The sequence below is a fragment of the Strix aluco genome, chromosome 1 (assembly GCF_031877795.1).
Source record: "Strix aluco isolate bStrAlu1 chromosome 1, bStrAlu1.hap1, whole genome shotgun sequence".
NCBI classification, from domain to species: domain Eukaryota; kingdom Metazoa; phylum Chordata; class Aves; order Strigiformes; family Strigidae; genus Strix; species Strix aluco.
The window spans coordinates 99,358,032-99,371,610 of NC_133931.1; the positions used below are offsets into that span (position 1 = coordinate 99,358,032).

Consider the following 13,579-nt stretch of genomic DNA (forward strand, 5'->3'; position numbering starts at 1 on the left):
ATTATACCTGGTCTGCCGCCCAGCCTGAAAGAAATCTGACCACCTTTAGTTATTCTGGAAGGTCATACTCAAATGGAGACTGCAGAGATCCCTTCAATAATGGAATCTAAGCACTGTTTTTTTATGACTGGTCAGTCATGTCACATAATGCCGCTCTTGACTGAAAGAGATGAATATTAATGTCTTACAAAAAAAAGCCTTTAATGTATGTGAATTATGAAACTAGCTTTTCCTGAATGCTCACATCAGCAGGATTTGATTTCCCAAAAGTTCATAAAACGACTGTAAAAAGGGATGAGCAGGGCCATGTTCTACTTTTCCTCCACAGTATTTGCGCATTAACAGTTTGCTGAGCCTTGCATAACGTAAGTACACAGCCAGTACTTTCTACAACCAACATTCAAATTCTGCATGCAGGCTTGAGAGACAAGTAGCAACAGCGCAATCCCTCCCCTTCCAAAGTATTTCCTATGGAGCTGCCCCCAAAATGAACTGCAGGAACCTTTCCTCATCTTCCCCTCTCACCTTCAGGAAAAGAAAATAATACTACGACATTAGTTCGTTTCGCTTTCTTGCGAAAGAAATGCCAGCAGCTTCGCAAGAACTAATTTCTTCAGACGAGGACGACGTGGATAGAGGAGCCCAATCAGGGAAACACACAGAAATGAGAGAAAGAGAAAAGCATGGAACTAGAAGACAGGGGGGGGGGGGCGGGGGGCAGGAGTGAACTGTTAAAAAATGCCAGTACTGTGCACACATGCACACTACAATGAAGAGAAGACTAAGGAAAGACACAGTTATTGCATTTAAATAAAATATTAAGAGAGGGCTCTGGAAAAGCAAAAAGAAAAAGAAACAATTCAGAATAAAAAAACCAGGCAGGACTACATCTAGTAAAGCCATTAAAACCATTAAATGGCTATCACCCTCTTAGAAAACTAACATTCCTGCTTGCAAATACTTGCACACACTCTTACACAGGAATGGCAAAATCTCGAGCCCTGAAAAGCACTTCGGCATGTGCTTAACTCACAAGGCTCCAAGTACTTCAACTGACGTCAGTAAGAGTATTCATACATTTGAGACAGGCACGTGCTAAAGCGCCTTGCAGGATTGAAACTGAGGGTGCAGTTCCATATGCCTTTCTAATCCGCAGCAAAGCCAAAGAGGTACTTGTACCCCACTGTTTCCTTAACTGTGCCACTAAAATGTCTTTGCAGGCTTACACTGAAACCAGACCATTTAAAGATGAGGTGAGAGAAGAAAGGAGAGAATTGGCATAACTACTTTTTAAGCCTGATAATTTTAGTGACCCAATTTCGCATGCAGCATTTTAATTGTATTGATACGGCTAAAGCACTATACCATGAAGGAAAGATCAGTAGGGTCACCACTGCTGGCTTCAATGCTGAGAAAAAGGCATGTGATGCCACATCCTGATGTTCCTATAATTAAAGGAAACCTTGTTTTCTGTAGCTTCTTGATTTGACATGGTTTGGCCTTCTCACACTACTTGGGAACCTGGGGCAAAAATGCATCAGCACTTCAGTTTGCTTGCACATTCAATAGACACGAGTGGTTTTAACAAGAGAAGCTATCTGAACTTACTCTTCAGTAGTACAAGATAAGACAAATAAAGGCACAGGAAATTTCTGGAGGAACTCCCTTCTGTAACCAGGTCCTTGTTGTAGAAAGTAGAACAGCACACTGGCTTCACTTCTACAGTGGACCTCTTGTATTGTGGGGTGGGTGCGTGTGGCTGTTGAATTAAAAAGAGTACTACTTCTACCATATCTAGCAGTAGAACTCAGCTTCCAGTAGCACAGGTATCTTATTTTTTTTCCCCTTTTTTCTTCTCTTGTTTAAGATTAAAATTGTTCAAATCCTATCTAAGCACCAGCACAACACGTAACAACAGTTGCACATTTTTAATCCTCTTCTAACATATTTTAATACTTTGGAAATTATTATGGCACTACCATGACCACAGGCACAAACACCTCCAGCTTCATTTTCACCTGTGTGGCCTAACTTCATTTCAGCCTTATTTAATATTCACCATGCTTCCAGCAGTAGGACAGTACAGCAAAATCCATGCACGAACAATCCTTAGAACAGACAAGGACAGCTGATTTTGTTTGCTAGGAAATAAAACATATATCTTGACTCCTATTTAGTCATGATTTCACAGTCCATTTAAGCTCACACTATTGCTAACAGAAGCAATCCAACCCCTCCCTTGCTGCTTCATTTTGTGCCCCTGCAACACTTTCCCCAGACCAAGTATTTTTATAGCTACATCACAAACTGCAATATTAAATAAATTCACATTAAAAATCAACCATATTTTGTCAATTCAGTTTTAACCTGGAAAGTCCCCAATCTGCAGTGGGAGTCATCACCTGGTACACATGCTGGCCTGCAGAAGAGAGGGGAAACAGGCAGCCAGAGGAAAGTTAAACCACTCCTTCCAGTGCAGTGCAGGCTTAAAACGATCATAAAAACACAGCATTAGGCAGCTTACTGGTCTCCACATTCACAACGTTGTTACTGAAGGCAAAATGCAAAAGCTACACACTGGACATTCCCACCAGAAATAGGAAGAAGGGGACAGTAGAACAGGACAGGACAGCTTCTCTCGACGGCTACTTCTTATTTTTGTAGGTTTTATTGGTTCAAGGCATCACAGACAGACTTGAAAAAAAGAAAAAGCCAGCTTCAAAATTATTTGCCATTAGAACAACTATTATTTCTTCCAAGTTATAAATAATTCACAAGTTACAGTTACTGTAACATGCTGTAACTCCAGCTTTTAAGTAACACGAAGCCTCTTGTCTTACAAAGTGGTATTACTGTGTCCCCATTATATGTTGAATAACTAGAGCAAAAAAAGTAACATTGGTAAAAGCTTTTCAAACTTAAGATAAAGGCCTCAGAAGCAGAAAGACTACCATTTTACAATCTTACTCGGATGTAGTACAGCTTTTAATAAATGATTAGAGGAAATATTATTCTAACGCATTAACTTCTGCTTTATATCCAAAACTGAAAGGGATGTTCCCTGGTCTCAGAAAGCCAGTCTGCACAATGGCAATAGGCCATGAGAATTTTCATCACTATCACTGCTCTTTGCGAGGGGGGAAAAAAAAGAGACTGTCAATCAGAAAACCACAACTCGGGCATCCATCTATGTCATCCTTCCGTGAAAAACATTCACATTAAGGCTGGTGGTTTGGAACATCACCCAAAAAGGAACCACCTACAACACCAGCTTAGTTATCAGTCAATTTTACAAACAATTACAGAAAACCTTCTTTTTGTTTGGCTTTGAGTTTTGTAAATTCAAAAGTCTAGACCAAGTTTTGTAGGGCTGAAACCAAAACAGAAGCAGTTCTATTTTTTTTCAGCTCGAGTTGAGTTAAGAAGTTAATTGATCTGGCATACGTGCAGGGTTGGAAATTTGTGTTACGGGGTTTTTAGCATGCACACTGCAGCTGAGAGATTTGGCTTACAACTTTGATGTACCAAAAAGAACTCTGTGGGACAAACTGGCTGAAAGTAATATCCATGAAATAAAAAAGGCGAGAAAGAAGGAAACATATCCCTTCTCTAAATCACTCTTAATCTGCCTAACAGGCACCTTATAAAAAGAAAAAAACTATAAACATACGGTGGTAGCCTGCAGCAACTTGAAAGTATAAATGCAATTTCTAGGCTATGTACTTTCGGGGCATAAAGACTCACAGTTTTAAAACAGCATAGCAAATTATATGCTAAATATGACAACTAATAAAAATAATGATAAGCATCTCAAAGAGTGAGACCCTGGACAGACTCTTGTCCAAGACGCATGGTTTCTGTCCACTTTATTAGTAGCAACCTCAAAAAAAATTTGTACATTGCAATTCGCTTGACTTGCATGCTTTACATCTGCAAGTTCCTCTTTGTATTTCTTAAAAACGCAGGCCATTCCCACATGCAGCTAGAAAATTGTTATTAGCTGTTTAAATGGAGTTGTCATGGCCTACAGGAAACTGAATTCCTGTCACTGAGGAGCCTCAGAAGCTCACTGTCTTGGTTGGACTCCTCAAAATGCAGCGTGACTAGCCAGATGCCTCGCACGAGACTAAAGTTTACCTAAAGCAATAGCAGATTTTTTTATCCAGAAGAAAATAAAGCGCAATCCTCAAAGAGAAAAGAAAGTCCTTCCCATAGAAAGGGCAGAAAAGACCATCCTGTCCTTGTGGGCAGTGAAGGAAAAAAACATCAAGTCAAAATGCCAGTACACAACATTGTCCAGAAATATTGGGGAACATGTATCTCTACCCACTCACATAAACCTGTTTTAAAAATAGACACAGAGCTGATTTCCATATGCATATAGTTGAAAGAGCCAACAATTTCTCCAAATTCACTCCCATCATTCTTAATTTAAAAGCACGCATTGCTTCAACACTAATCTGCAAGCAAAGCTAAAAATGAACTGCTTGCAATATATAGTTATCCTAACTTGGCTCAGACAACACAGTATCAAAGTGCAAAACTAAGATTAGTAGATTATGTCAGAATGAGCTCCCATGGTTTATTTTTGAACTTTATAAATATCGTTAGCCAGTCATCATAGCATGTGTGTGCCAAAACATGCTCGTCTCCTGCAACCATCACGTCATCCGAAAGATGTCAGACCAGCAAGGCAAGCTCAAAGAACTGAAAGCAGAGCACAGGGACGTGAATACCACAGCAGGCCACAGTTTCTCGACTTGATTCTTATTATTTGCATTTCTTCTAGCCTTTAGGAAGTAAAAGCAATATAGTAACAGCCACAAATCCAAAGCTGCCTTTTTGTAGAGCAAATCAAGGGAAGAACCTGGCAGAAAAGACCGCAAAAACCCAAGTAGGACAGACCAAGCAGATTATACGTTACAGGAGAGACATTTAGAAAGGATTAAGCCATGCCCCTCAAGTGATGCAATTATAAACTCTTCTGGGGGCATCGTCACATTTTTGCTAAACCGGTTTTAGCAGTGTCAAAATGTCTGACTGCAACTGTAACAATCCTACAGGCACTAAACCCAACCTGACCACAAACTACTCTTGCTCCACAGGCCTCACCTACATGCAGAAAGTGTACGGAGACCTTAGTACAGGTTTCTCATTTTGTTTGTGTTGCATTTTTTTAATCACACAATCCCATTTTTATGCCTGATTCTTTAATCGGGCATAAAAGGGTTTTGTTCCCACAGATAAAAATACAGGATATGGTTTATGACTTGCCAGTCCAGGATGAGACATTTGACGCAGAAATGCTGAAGCAGTTTCAGATGCCGCTCTTCCCTATGTGAACTGGTGGAACGATGATTTCCACCTGAGCATTTTTCCCTTGTTTCGTGCTCAGCCAAGCTGGTCACTCCAAAAAGCCTTCTGCAGCAGCATAAATGTAAACCGATAAACTTCGCACAGGAGCAGATGGGGCACACTCACGCCATCCGTCTGCTCGCAGACCAGGGAGCTGTGATCTCTAGCTGAGAGCCTTGAGACATGGTGTTCAGCACAGCAATGCTCTCAGCCACGGCTCAGCTTTGCCACTGATCGTGGCCACGCTTGCAGGGCAAGTTGAACAGCAGCATTTTACAGCTTCAGTCCCTTCATCGGCATAAGGAAGCGACGGACAAAAAGAAAGCACACGTGGAGGGGAAGAGAGCTAAGCATATTTTCGAGCAAGCCCTCACTGCTATAATTAAAGGGTTTATTCCTTTCCCACAGCCCACCACTGGAAATACCAGGCCTCTGCCAGACTACTGAAGGAACAACATCAGAACAGGATGTCATTACACGAGGGAAAGTGTGAAACCCGAGCATGTGAAATGGCAAATGGTTTTAAACCTTCTACCTACTGATTCATTGAGAAAACGTTTTTGTGACTGACTGAAATAAACCCACCCCTACAAATGAAAACCAAGAGTTCCCAAATAAAACCTGCCCGTTAAAAACCAAGAAGGATCGCATCCAATATTCCCAGTAGTAATGAGCCAGCAAAACAACCAACCCATCAAAGATCTAAGAGAACACCAAATACATTTTGGCAAGCATATTATTTCCTGTATCTGAATTTCAGCGCCAAGTACTCCTCACATACTAGACCTGAATTTTACAAGCGATTTGCAGCTTTTAAGTTTCCTGGTGGCTTCCTACCACTTAAAAATGCTTTAAATAAAAAATGGTACTAAATATAAAAGGTATATGCATACCATACCCCATCGTTCACTTGGACATTAAACTCCAGGTACGTTTTACCCTTTCCTCTCAAGTCGTAACAAGAGGTTAGGGGGCTTTGTGCTGCTGCTGAAGAGCTAGATTTAAAAACTGTCAACTGAAGTTTTGGCCCATTGCATAGGGACATTTAGGGCCATCGGCATCAGGAAACATTTAAGGGAAGCTCAGGTTTGGCAACACTGAAATTTGCATTATTAGACTTGAAAGTTAATGTCCCATTAATCTTACACAGAGGCAGTCAAATCCATCAGCACTATTGTTTTCAGACTGTCTGCCCACTAAGGCAAACAATGCATCATTTACACTTGGTTTACATTTATAGTTGGGAAGAAAGCCATGCAAAGGACTGGGGGGAAAAAACAGAATGTTTTAAATGCAAATTTGGATTTCGCAGCAATGCATGTATTCCTCTGCAAATACCACATCTGCTAAATCACACAAAAGCTGGGTGCTTGTAATAAAAAGTAATAAACCTGTCTCTGCTTTTCCTTTCCCTACTTTAAAATTACCTTTAAGCCTCCCTTTCACTGGAGTGCTGCAAACTGGAAACTTTAGAAATGAAAGCAGCTGGTGTTTCCCCTCCCTCCCCAAGTTCAAGTTGATTGAATTCAGTCACTATATGATATAAATGGCCAAAAAAATCCCTCAGATCAACCCCAAAAAACATTTCCCTCCCCCTCAAGAACTTTCAGTTATGTTCAAACCAGGAAATATCAACAATGTGTATAAACAAAACATAAATTTTAAATCTGGAGTCTCTTTAGCTTCACACTATGAGATTTAAAAATTGACCTACTTTATGTAATACACCCACAGCTGAGTCATCACAGTATCAACTGGTCTCTATCAGCTGCAGGGTATGATCATCACTCAAAAGAAATCAAGTACCCATACTGAAATACCTCTTTTATTATTATGTTAAAAATGCACTGTTAATCTAACAGTCCAGACCATAACAGGGAGGGGGAAAATCTTGAAGAAAATAACTGAACTGCATAAAGTAGTCCCTGTATAGCAGATGCCATGCCTCATAGCAAAAGCCTGTAAGCTACAGGATAGAATATTGGACAAGGCTGCAGAAATACAGATTAGTTCCATCTCTGCCACTGTTACAGTATGTAGCTTCAGGCAAGTAATTTAAACTTCTTTCTGTTTCATCAAACAATAAAATGGAGGGAATGCTACTGCCTTACAGAATCAGCTGACGTTTATACCACACTTTAGCATATGCATAACATTAGCTATTATTTTACATCTACAGAAAAAGAAGGGGTAATATATTTTTAATACTGGCTTAGTAGGCCTCGTAAGAGAAGGTGAAAGTGCTTAATGAACATTAGAAACTCTTCACAGGGGCCTTGATTCATTATAATTCACTCTGGACAGCATCTTACAGAGACTGCTGGCTCATGGACTCCTGGCTCACAGTGCACCTGAGTGAGCAGGAGTCCATTAGTATCTCAGGGCAAAGCATTTGTTGATAGCAAAAAGCAAATATTCCTTAGGAAAAAAAAAAAAATTAATTACTAGTTTCTAGTTACATGCTATCACATAGCCACTTACAACATAATGCTGTAGTCTCAAGAGACCAGGAGGAGGTTAAGAGGAACTCAAACTCAGATCTCAAGTGCAGCTAGCATCCTTACACCATTAGCTAAAGTTATACATACAGAAAAAAGTGATAGTTGAGCACACTATGCTGCTGGAATTGTTACTGCAAGCCTAAGAAAAACCCAGCACAAGAAAGCTCCGGAAGGTTATGTGAAATAAGATGCAATGTACACTGAATACCTCTGCTGCCACTGGTGTATTCACATTATTTCTTGTAGGAAGTCATCAAACTTAAAGCACACTGTCAGTTGTGGGGCTGCAGGAGAGAAATGAGGAAACTCCCACAGAAAAAAAAAAAAAAGCAGGGCAGGACGGTTGGGCAGAAGCCCTGGGGTGCCAAGGGCCACACAAACATCCTTTACACAGGAGGAGGTGGTACTGCGTGGTCACCGTGCCCCCCCCAAAACTCCCTGAGCCCGCTTCAAGCACGCCCAAGTAGAGAGCATTTTTTCAAAGGCTGCAGCACTCACAGGAGCTCTCCTCGGATGTCTGTAGCAGGCTAATCCTGGACAGGCCTTGCAGGCCCTCTGTCTGAGGGGCTTACCAGGCCGTCTGTAGGTGAAGCGTGTCACCTCATGGCAGACTACAGCACTTTTACTTCTGCAAGGACAAGGAAACAAATCACAGGAGGCGACAGCAGTGACATTACTCCTTAATTATCTTTTGCCATCTGCTACCGTTGCAGAATTGTGCAGGTATTTTAAGAGAGTAATCCAGGTCTGATACTCTGACACCTAAACCAGCGAGAACAGAAGATTTGCTATTCAGCATCACAAAAACAGGCAGAAAAATGCACCTGTGAAATTACGCTTAAGACTTCAAAGCTTTTCATTTAAGAACTATTAATTCCAAGCGCATACTGAATGCAGTCTGGCTTCTCGGCTGATGCTTTACAAAGCTGTCAGTTTTCTGAGGCTTGAGCCAAAAGGCAATATTTGATATGTAAAGATGTTTGAGAAGGAGGAGGGTAAAGTGAGAAGAAAGATTTGTATGAGTCAGCCATAGTTCTTTTAAAAATTAAGTGATAGCGTTTTTAAAGCACAGAAAAAAAAAAGATGCATACCCGGATTTCCCCGTTCCTGGGTTATCAGTTGCAAAAGATAACGCTCTCAAAGTTTAAGAGAACTTTTAACTGCGACCAGTTACGGGAGCAGGGAGCCAAGCCCCGCCACGGCAGCCCGCAAGGCACAGGCTTTACTCCATTGTTCTCACCACCTTTTTGTTTTCAGAATTCATTTCGCAAACGCCGAAAAGCAGCAGCCTGAACAGGCTCCAGTCCCGATACGACAACCCGCAGCGATGCGAGGAGCCGGGCCACCACAGCCGCGCTCGGGGCCTGTGCACCTGGGATCACTCGGCTGGGCCCTCGCTCCCCACGGCGGGGCATCACCCCCGGCGCGGCCCTCGCCTCGGGGACGGGAGCACCGGCGGCTCCGCAGCCGGGCCCGACACCCGGCGGGCCATTGTTCCGCTGCGGCCCGGCCGCGGGGCAGGGAGGCCGGGGAGGCGAGGCCTGCCTCAGCCGCTGCCGGCTTTCCGCACTGCCTCTCCCGGGTCACCTGCGGCGGTGCCGGGACGCCCGGGCCGGAGAGGCCTGCCTCCAGGCCGCGGGGTGCCACCGGTGGGGGCCAGCCTGACAGCACGGGTTGGGGGCGGGGAGGGGGGAGGGGTGCTCAAGGACCCCGACCCGGGGACGAGCGGCCCCCGCGGAGGCCGGGACGCGGTGGCGGCCCCGACCCGGGGCGGGCGCTCACACCTGCAGCCGCGCAGGCGGACAACAAAAGGCCCGGCCGGCACCGGCGAGGAGGAGGAGGAGGAGGAGGCGGCGGCGGCCAAGGCCCGGCGTGCTCCGCCGGGCTGCCGCAGCGCCCGAAGGTCACGGGCAAGAGGAAACGTGCCACGCGTGTCGCTACGCCGCGTCCCCACGCCTCCGCCCCCGCCAGGGCGACGTGACCGGCCCTCCCCTCCGCTCGGGGCGGCGCGTTGACCGACCGACCGACCAACCTCCCACCCCGAAACCGGCAGGGCCGGGCCGGGCGGCCCCACACCTGCTCACCTGGCCCGGGGCCGGGCCGCCCCCTCCCTCCCCCCCCCGCGGCGCCGCCGCCGCCGAGCGCTGCCCCGGGGCCTCCCCCCGCCCCCGCCCCGCCTCGGCTCTGACGTCACAGCGGGGGCGGGGGGGGGGCGCGCGAAGCGGGGCGGGGGGGCCTAGGCGACGAAGATTCCACGGCGCGCAGGCCCTTCCCTTTGTGACGTCACGGGAGCAGGGCGAACCTGGCCGGGCGGCGGCGTGGCCGGCGGCCCGCGGGCTCCCGTCACAGCCCCGGCAACCTGTTGCTGCCGCCGCCAGCGCGCCCCGCCGGCACCGCCGCCCGCGCCCCCGCCCCCTGCCGAAAATAAAAAAAAAAGGGGGGGGTAGGGGGAAAGAAGGGGGGGAGGGGGTGTTAAAAAAAAGAAAAAAAAAAAAGCGCCGCCGCGAAGTTGGAACCGGGGAGCGCTCGGCACACATCGCCCGCCCCGCCGCGCTCGCCCCCGTCCCTCCTACCTTCCCCCGGGGCGCGGGGCCGGCGGGAGCCCCCCTCACCCCCTGCCCGGCGGTGCGGGAGCGGCGCCGCATTGTTCGACCCCGCGAGAGCAGCGGTTTGGGGCGATCTCACCCCCCCCCCCTTCACCCCCCCTCTTAATTATTAACACCGCGGTTTCCTCCACACACACCCCCCCCCCGCCCCGCTTTTGTCTGCCTGCCTGGGAAACGTGGACGCCTCGCGTGTTTCGCCAGACTTTCCACCCGCCGTTCCCGTTTCGATGCAACACTTTAAACTCGCCGGCCCCGGGCTCCCCGCTCCTCTGCAATGCGGATGTATTTTAATTCGGAAATTTCGGGGGGGGGGGGGGGGGGGCAGCTCCGAAATAGCGCGCAGCCCCCCACCCCCCCCCCCCGGGCTGCGTTTCAGCGGGGCGGGCAATCGATAGCGGCAGTCAGCTGGAGTCAACTGCAGTTTTTACCAAATCTATATAATAGCGAGGGAAAGTGTCCCGAAGGTCACCCTCCCTGCCAAGAAACACCCCTCGCTGAAAAAAATCGGCACAAACGACAGGCGCGATATAAACTACAACTTTTAAAGCCTCGCATCAAACACACCCGAAAGCATGGATTTGTATCTTCCACCACCACCACCCCAACAAAATGAAGAATTTTTTTAAAAACGTGCAGATAAAAATCATTATTCGCTCTACTGCGTATTTGGCTAATTCCCCTCAGTTTTTCCAAACGTAATGAAAAACTCCCCAATGCCAATCAAAACGTAACTGGAGCACGAACAAAAATCCAACTATCCATCCACATTTATATGTTTAAAGGATTAGACAATTATAAGGGATTGGTTAAGCGGTTGAATAAAGAAAGGCAGAAATACAGCCCGGGCTGCACTGGATTAGCCCAAATTTTCGAGGCATCATAATGAATTATTTTAAAACTGTAGCGAGCCATTTTCCCCATTATTCCAGTCAATCCCGAGGAAAGCGTTCCCGGTAACGCGATCCCCGGCTGGTTCGGTTTCTATCGCAAGGCAGAGGAGGAGACGATCGCGCACAGGAGATGGGATGTGGTGGTGCGAGAAACGAGCTCGCCATAACCAGACACACTCGACTTCAACTTAAAGGGCTTCCAGCAACCGCCGCCGCCGCTTCACCAGACGGGGACATACACACGCAGATCATCAAAAAATACCTCCTTTCGCATGCAAAAGCGCAATATTAATACAAGCGCTTGAAAAGGCAGCTTCGTGACATTAGCGCGGCAGCCCCCCGAGCTCCTCGCCTTTCATCTAAAACTAGATTATGATTGTGTCATTTGAGGTCAATACATTTATTCACTGGAGGAATCGCTACACAAATCTGGTTTTATAACCAAACTGGGTAGAAGGTTTCCCCGTTAAAAAGGGCCTCTGAAACTCCCCCACCACACCGCAAAAAAATAAAATCCAGTATCACATTTGTTTCGAAAGCCTTGTAGCTGCAGGATTAGCTATAAACTTGACATTCGCTGCCATTTCCTAAAATTGGGAGTCAAACGATATATGTTATTACCACTTACGTATTTCTTTTGAATTATATTCCTCTTGGGTCTTTCTTTGCTCATTCTGGTATCCAAATTCTGATTGCAAAAGGGGACAATTGCTTCATGAATTAAAGCCGCGACAATTTAAAAAAAAAAAAATACCGAAAAAATCCTGGGGGGAGGGGGTTGTTTGTAGTGGTATCTTGTAATCCGACTTTCTTTCCTCACAATGTGATTCTCCTAGCAATAAATCCGAGGAATGGGGGACGGAAAAAAAAAAAAAAAAAAAAAAGACGAATGCGAAGGAAACAAACAAAAAAAAATCACTTTAGTGAAACATTATAATGGAAAATTTCCCCCTAAACACAAAAAAACGACGCCCTTGATATCCCCTTTTCTCTTTCTCAAGCCACCTAAGCGATCTGCAGGTCCTTAGTGTCAGAGCTGTAGTTACATCTTGGAGAAGGAAAGGGGCCGAAAGGAGAAGATAAATAATCAAAACGTTGGAAGTCACGTTTGTGCCGCTGCAGCAGGGAAAGCGGCAGAGACAACTCCAGCAGCGGCGGCGGCTCCGGCGGCTCCGGCGGCGGCAGCGGCAGCAGCAGCGGCGGCAGCAAGGGCTGCGCGCACCGTGTGTGTCTCCGCTCCTCCAGCTCCCCCCTAACCAATGAGAACAGCTCTCCGGCAGCAACTTTAAATGGACCTGGCTCTTTTTTTTTTTTTTTTTTTTTTTTTAAATATATATGTCTGCGTGTGTGTGTGCGCGCGTGTGTGTATATATATATATACACACGGGCACACGCGCACGCACGCACACACACACATACATACAGCGCTTAGGGCCTGGCCTGAACTCCCAACCGGGATAGGAGCCGCAACGCCCGGCCCCCGCTGCGTTCAACGCATGCAACAGGCCTCGCTGCACACTTCATGCGGGTCAAGCGTCACACGCTCCCCTTCTCCCCCCCGCACCCCTCCTCCCACCTCTTTTTTTTTGGCATTTAAGCGCGGCCACCCGGCAGCCAAGGTCGCCACTCGCCCTGCGCCGCAACCCGAGCGGGGAGTTTGGCGACGGTCCCTCACCGCGCAACACGCTCTGTCGCCCTGCCCTGCCCCCCTCCCCTCCCCGCCCCGCAGCAGCCTCTCTCCTCCCGTCTGCCGGGGGCTTCTCCTTCCGCTCCGTCCCTGCGCCCCGCCACGCCGCGCCTTCCCCGGCTCGGGCACGCACCGGAGCCCGCCGCGCTGGCAGCACCTGGCCTCGCCGGCGGGGCTCCGCGCAGGGCCCGAGAATTGTCCTCGCTCACGGGAAAGTTGTAGTTCCCTCGCCACAAAATGGCGACGGCGGGGAACTACACCTCCCGGCGGGCCGCGCGCGCCCGCCCTGCCCGCCGCCGATTGGCCGCTGCCCGAGGAACCCCCTTCGCGACGGTCGTCCTTTCCTCCCCCCCGCCTCTCTCCGTTGGTTTCCCCCTCTGCTCGTGTGTCCCCCTCCCCTCCCCAAATCCCCCCCCCCGGCGCTCGGTGGTAGAGGTGGGAGGTGGCGGGCCTGTGTGAGGGGCGATCGGGCGTCGCGGGGTGTCGGTGCCGCCGCCCCGGGGAGGGGACGGTCGGCGCGGCGGGCGGAGGAGGAGGAGG

At 47.7% G+C, this 13,579-nt stretch overlaps 1 protein-coding gene across 4 annotated transcripts in view; it reads right to left on the bottom strand.

The window, feature by feature from the left end:
* The window catches only part of JARID2 (jumonji and AT-rich interaction domain containing 2), a 225,289-nt gene extending 212,018 nt beyond the window's left edge, over positions 1-13,271 (bottom strand). Inside the window, exons 1-2 of one of the 4 annotated variants that reach the window (XM_074828896.1) lie at positions 13,173-13,190; positions 11,981-12,604 (exon numbers count right to left, since the gene is read on the bottom strand). In XM_074828896.1, the coding sequence (XP_074684997.1) occupies positions 11,981-12,025 (45 nt within the window). In that variant the 5' untranslated portion in view covers positions 12,026-12,604; positions 13,173-13,190. The other 3 variants (XR_012623778.1, XM_074828927.1, XM_074828936.1) reach the window with 3 other exon arrangements.
* Between the last annotated feature and the right edge of the window lie 308 nt (positions 13,272-13,579).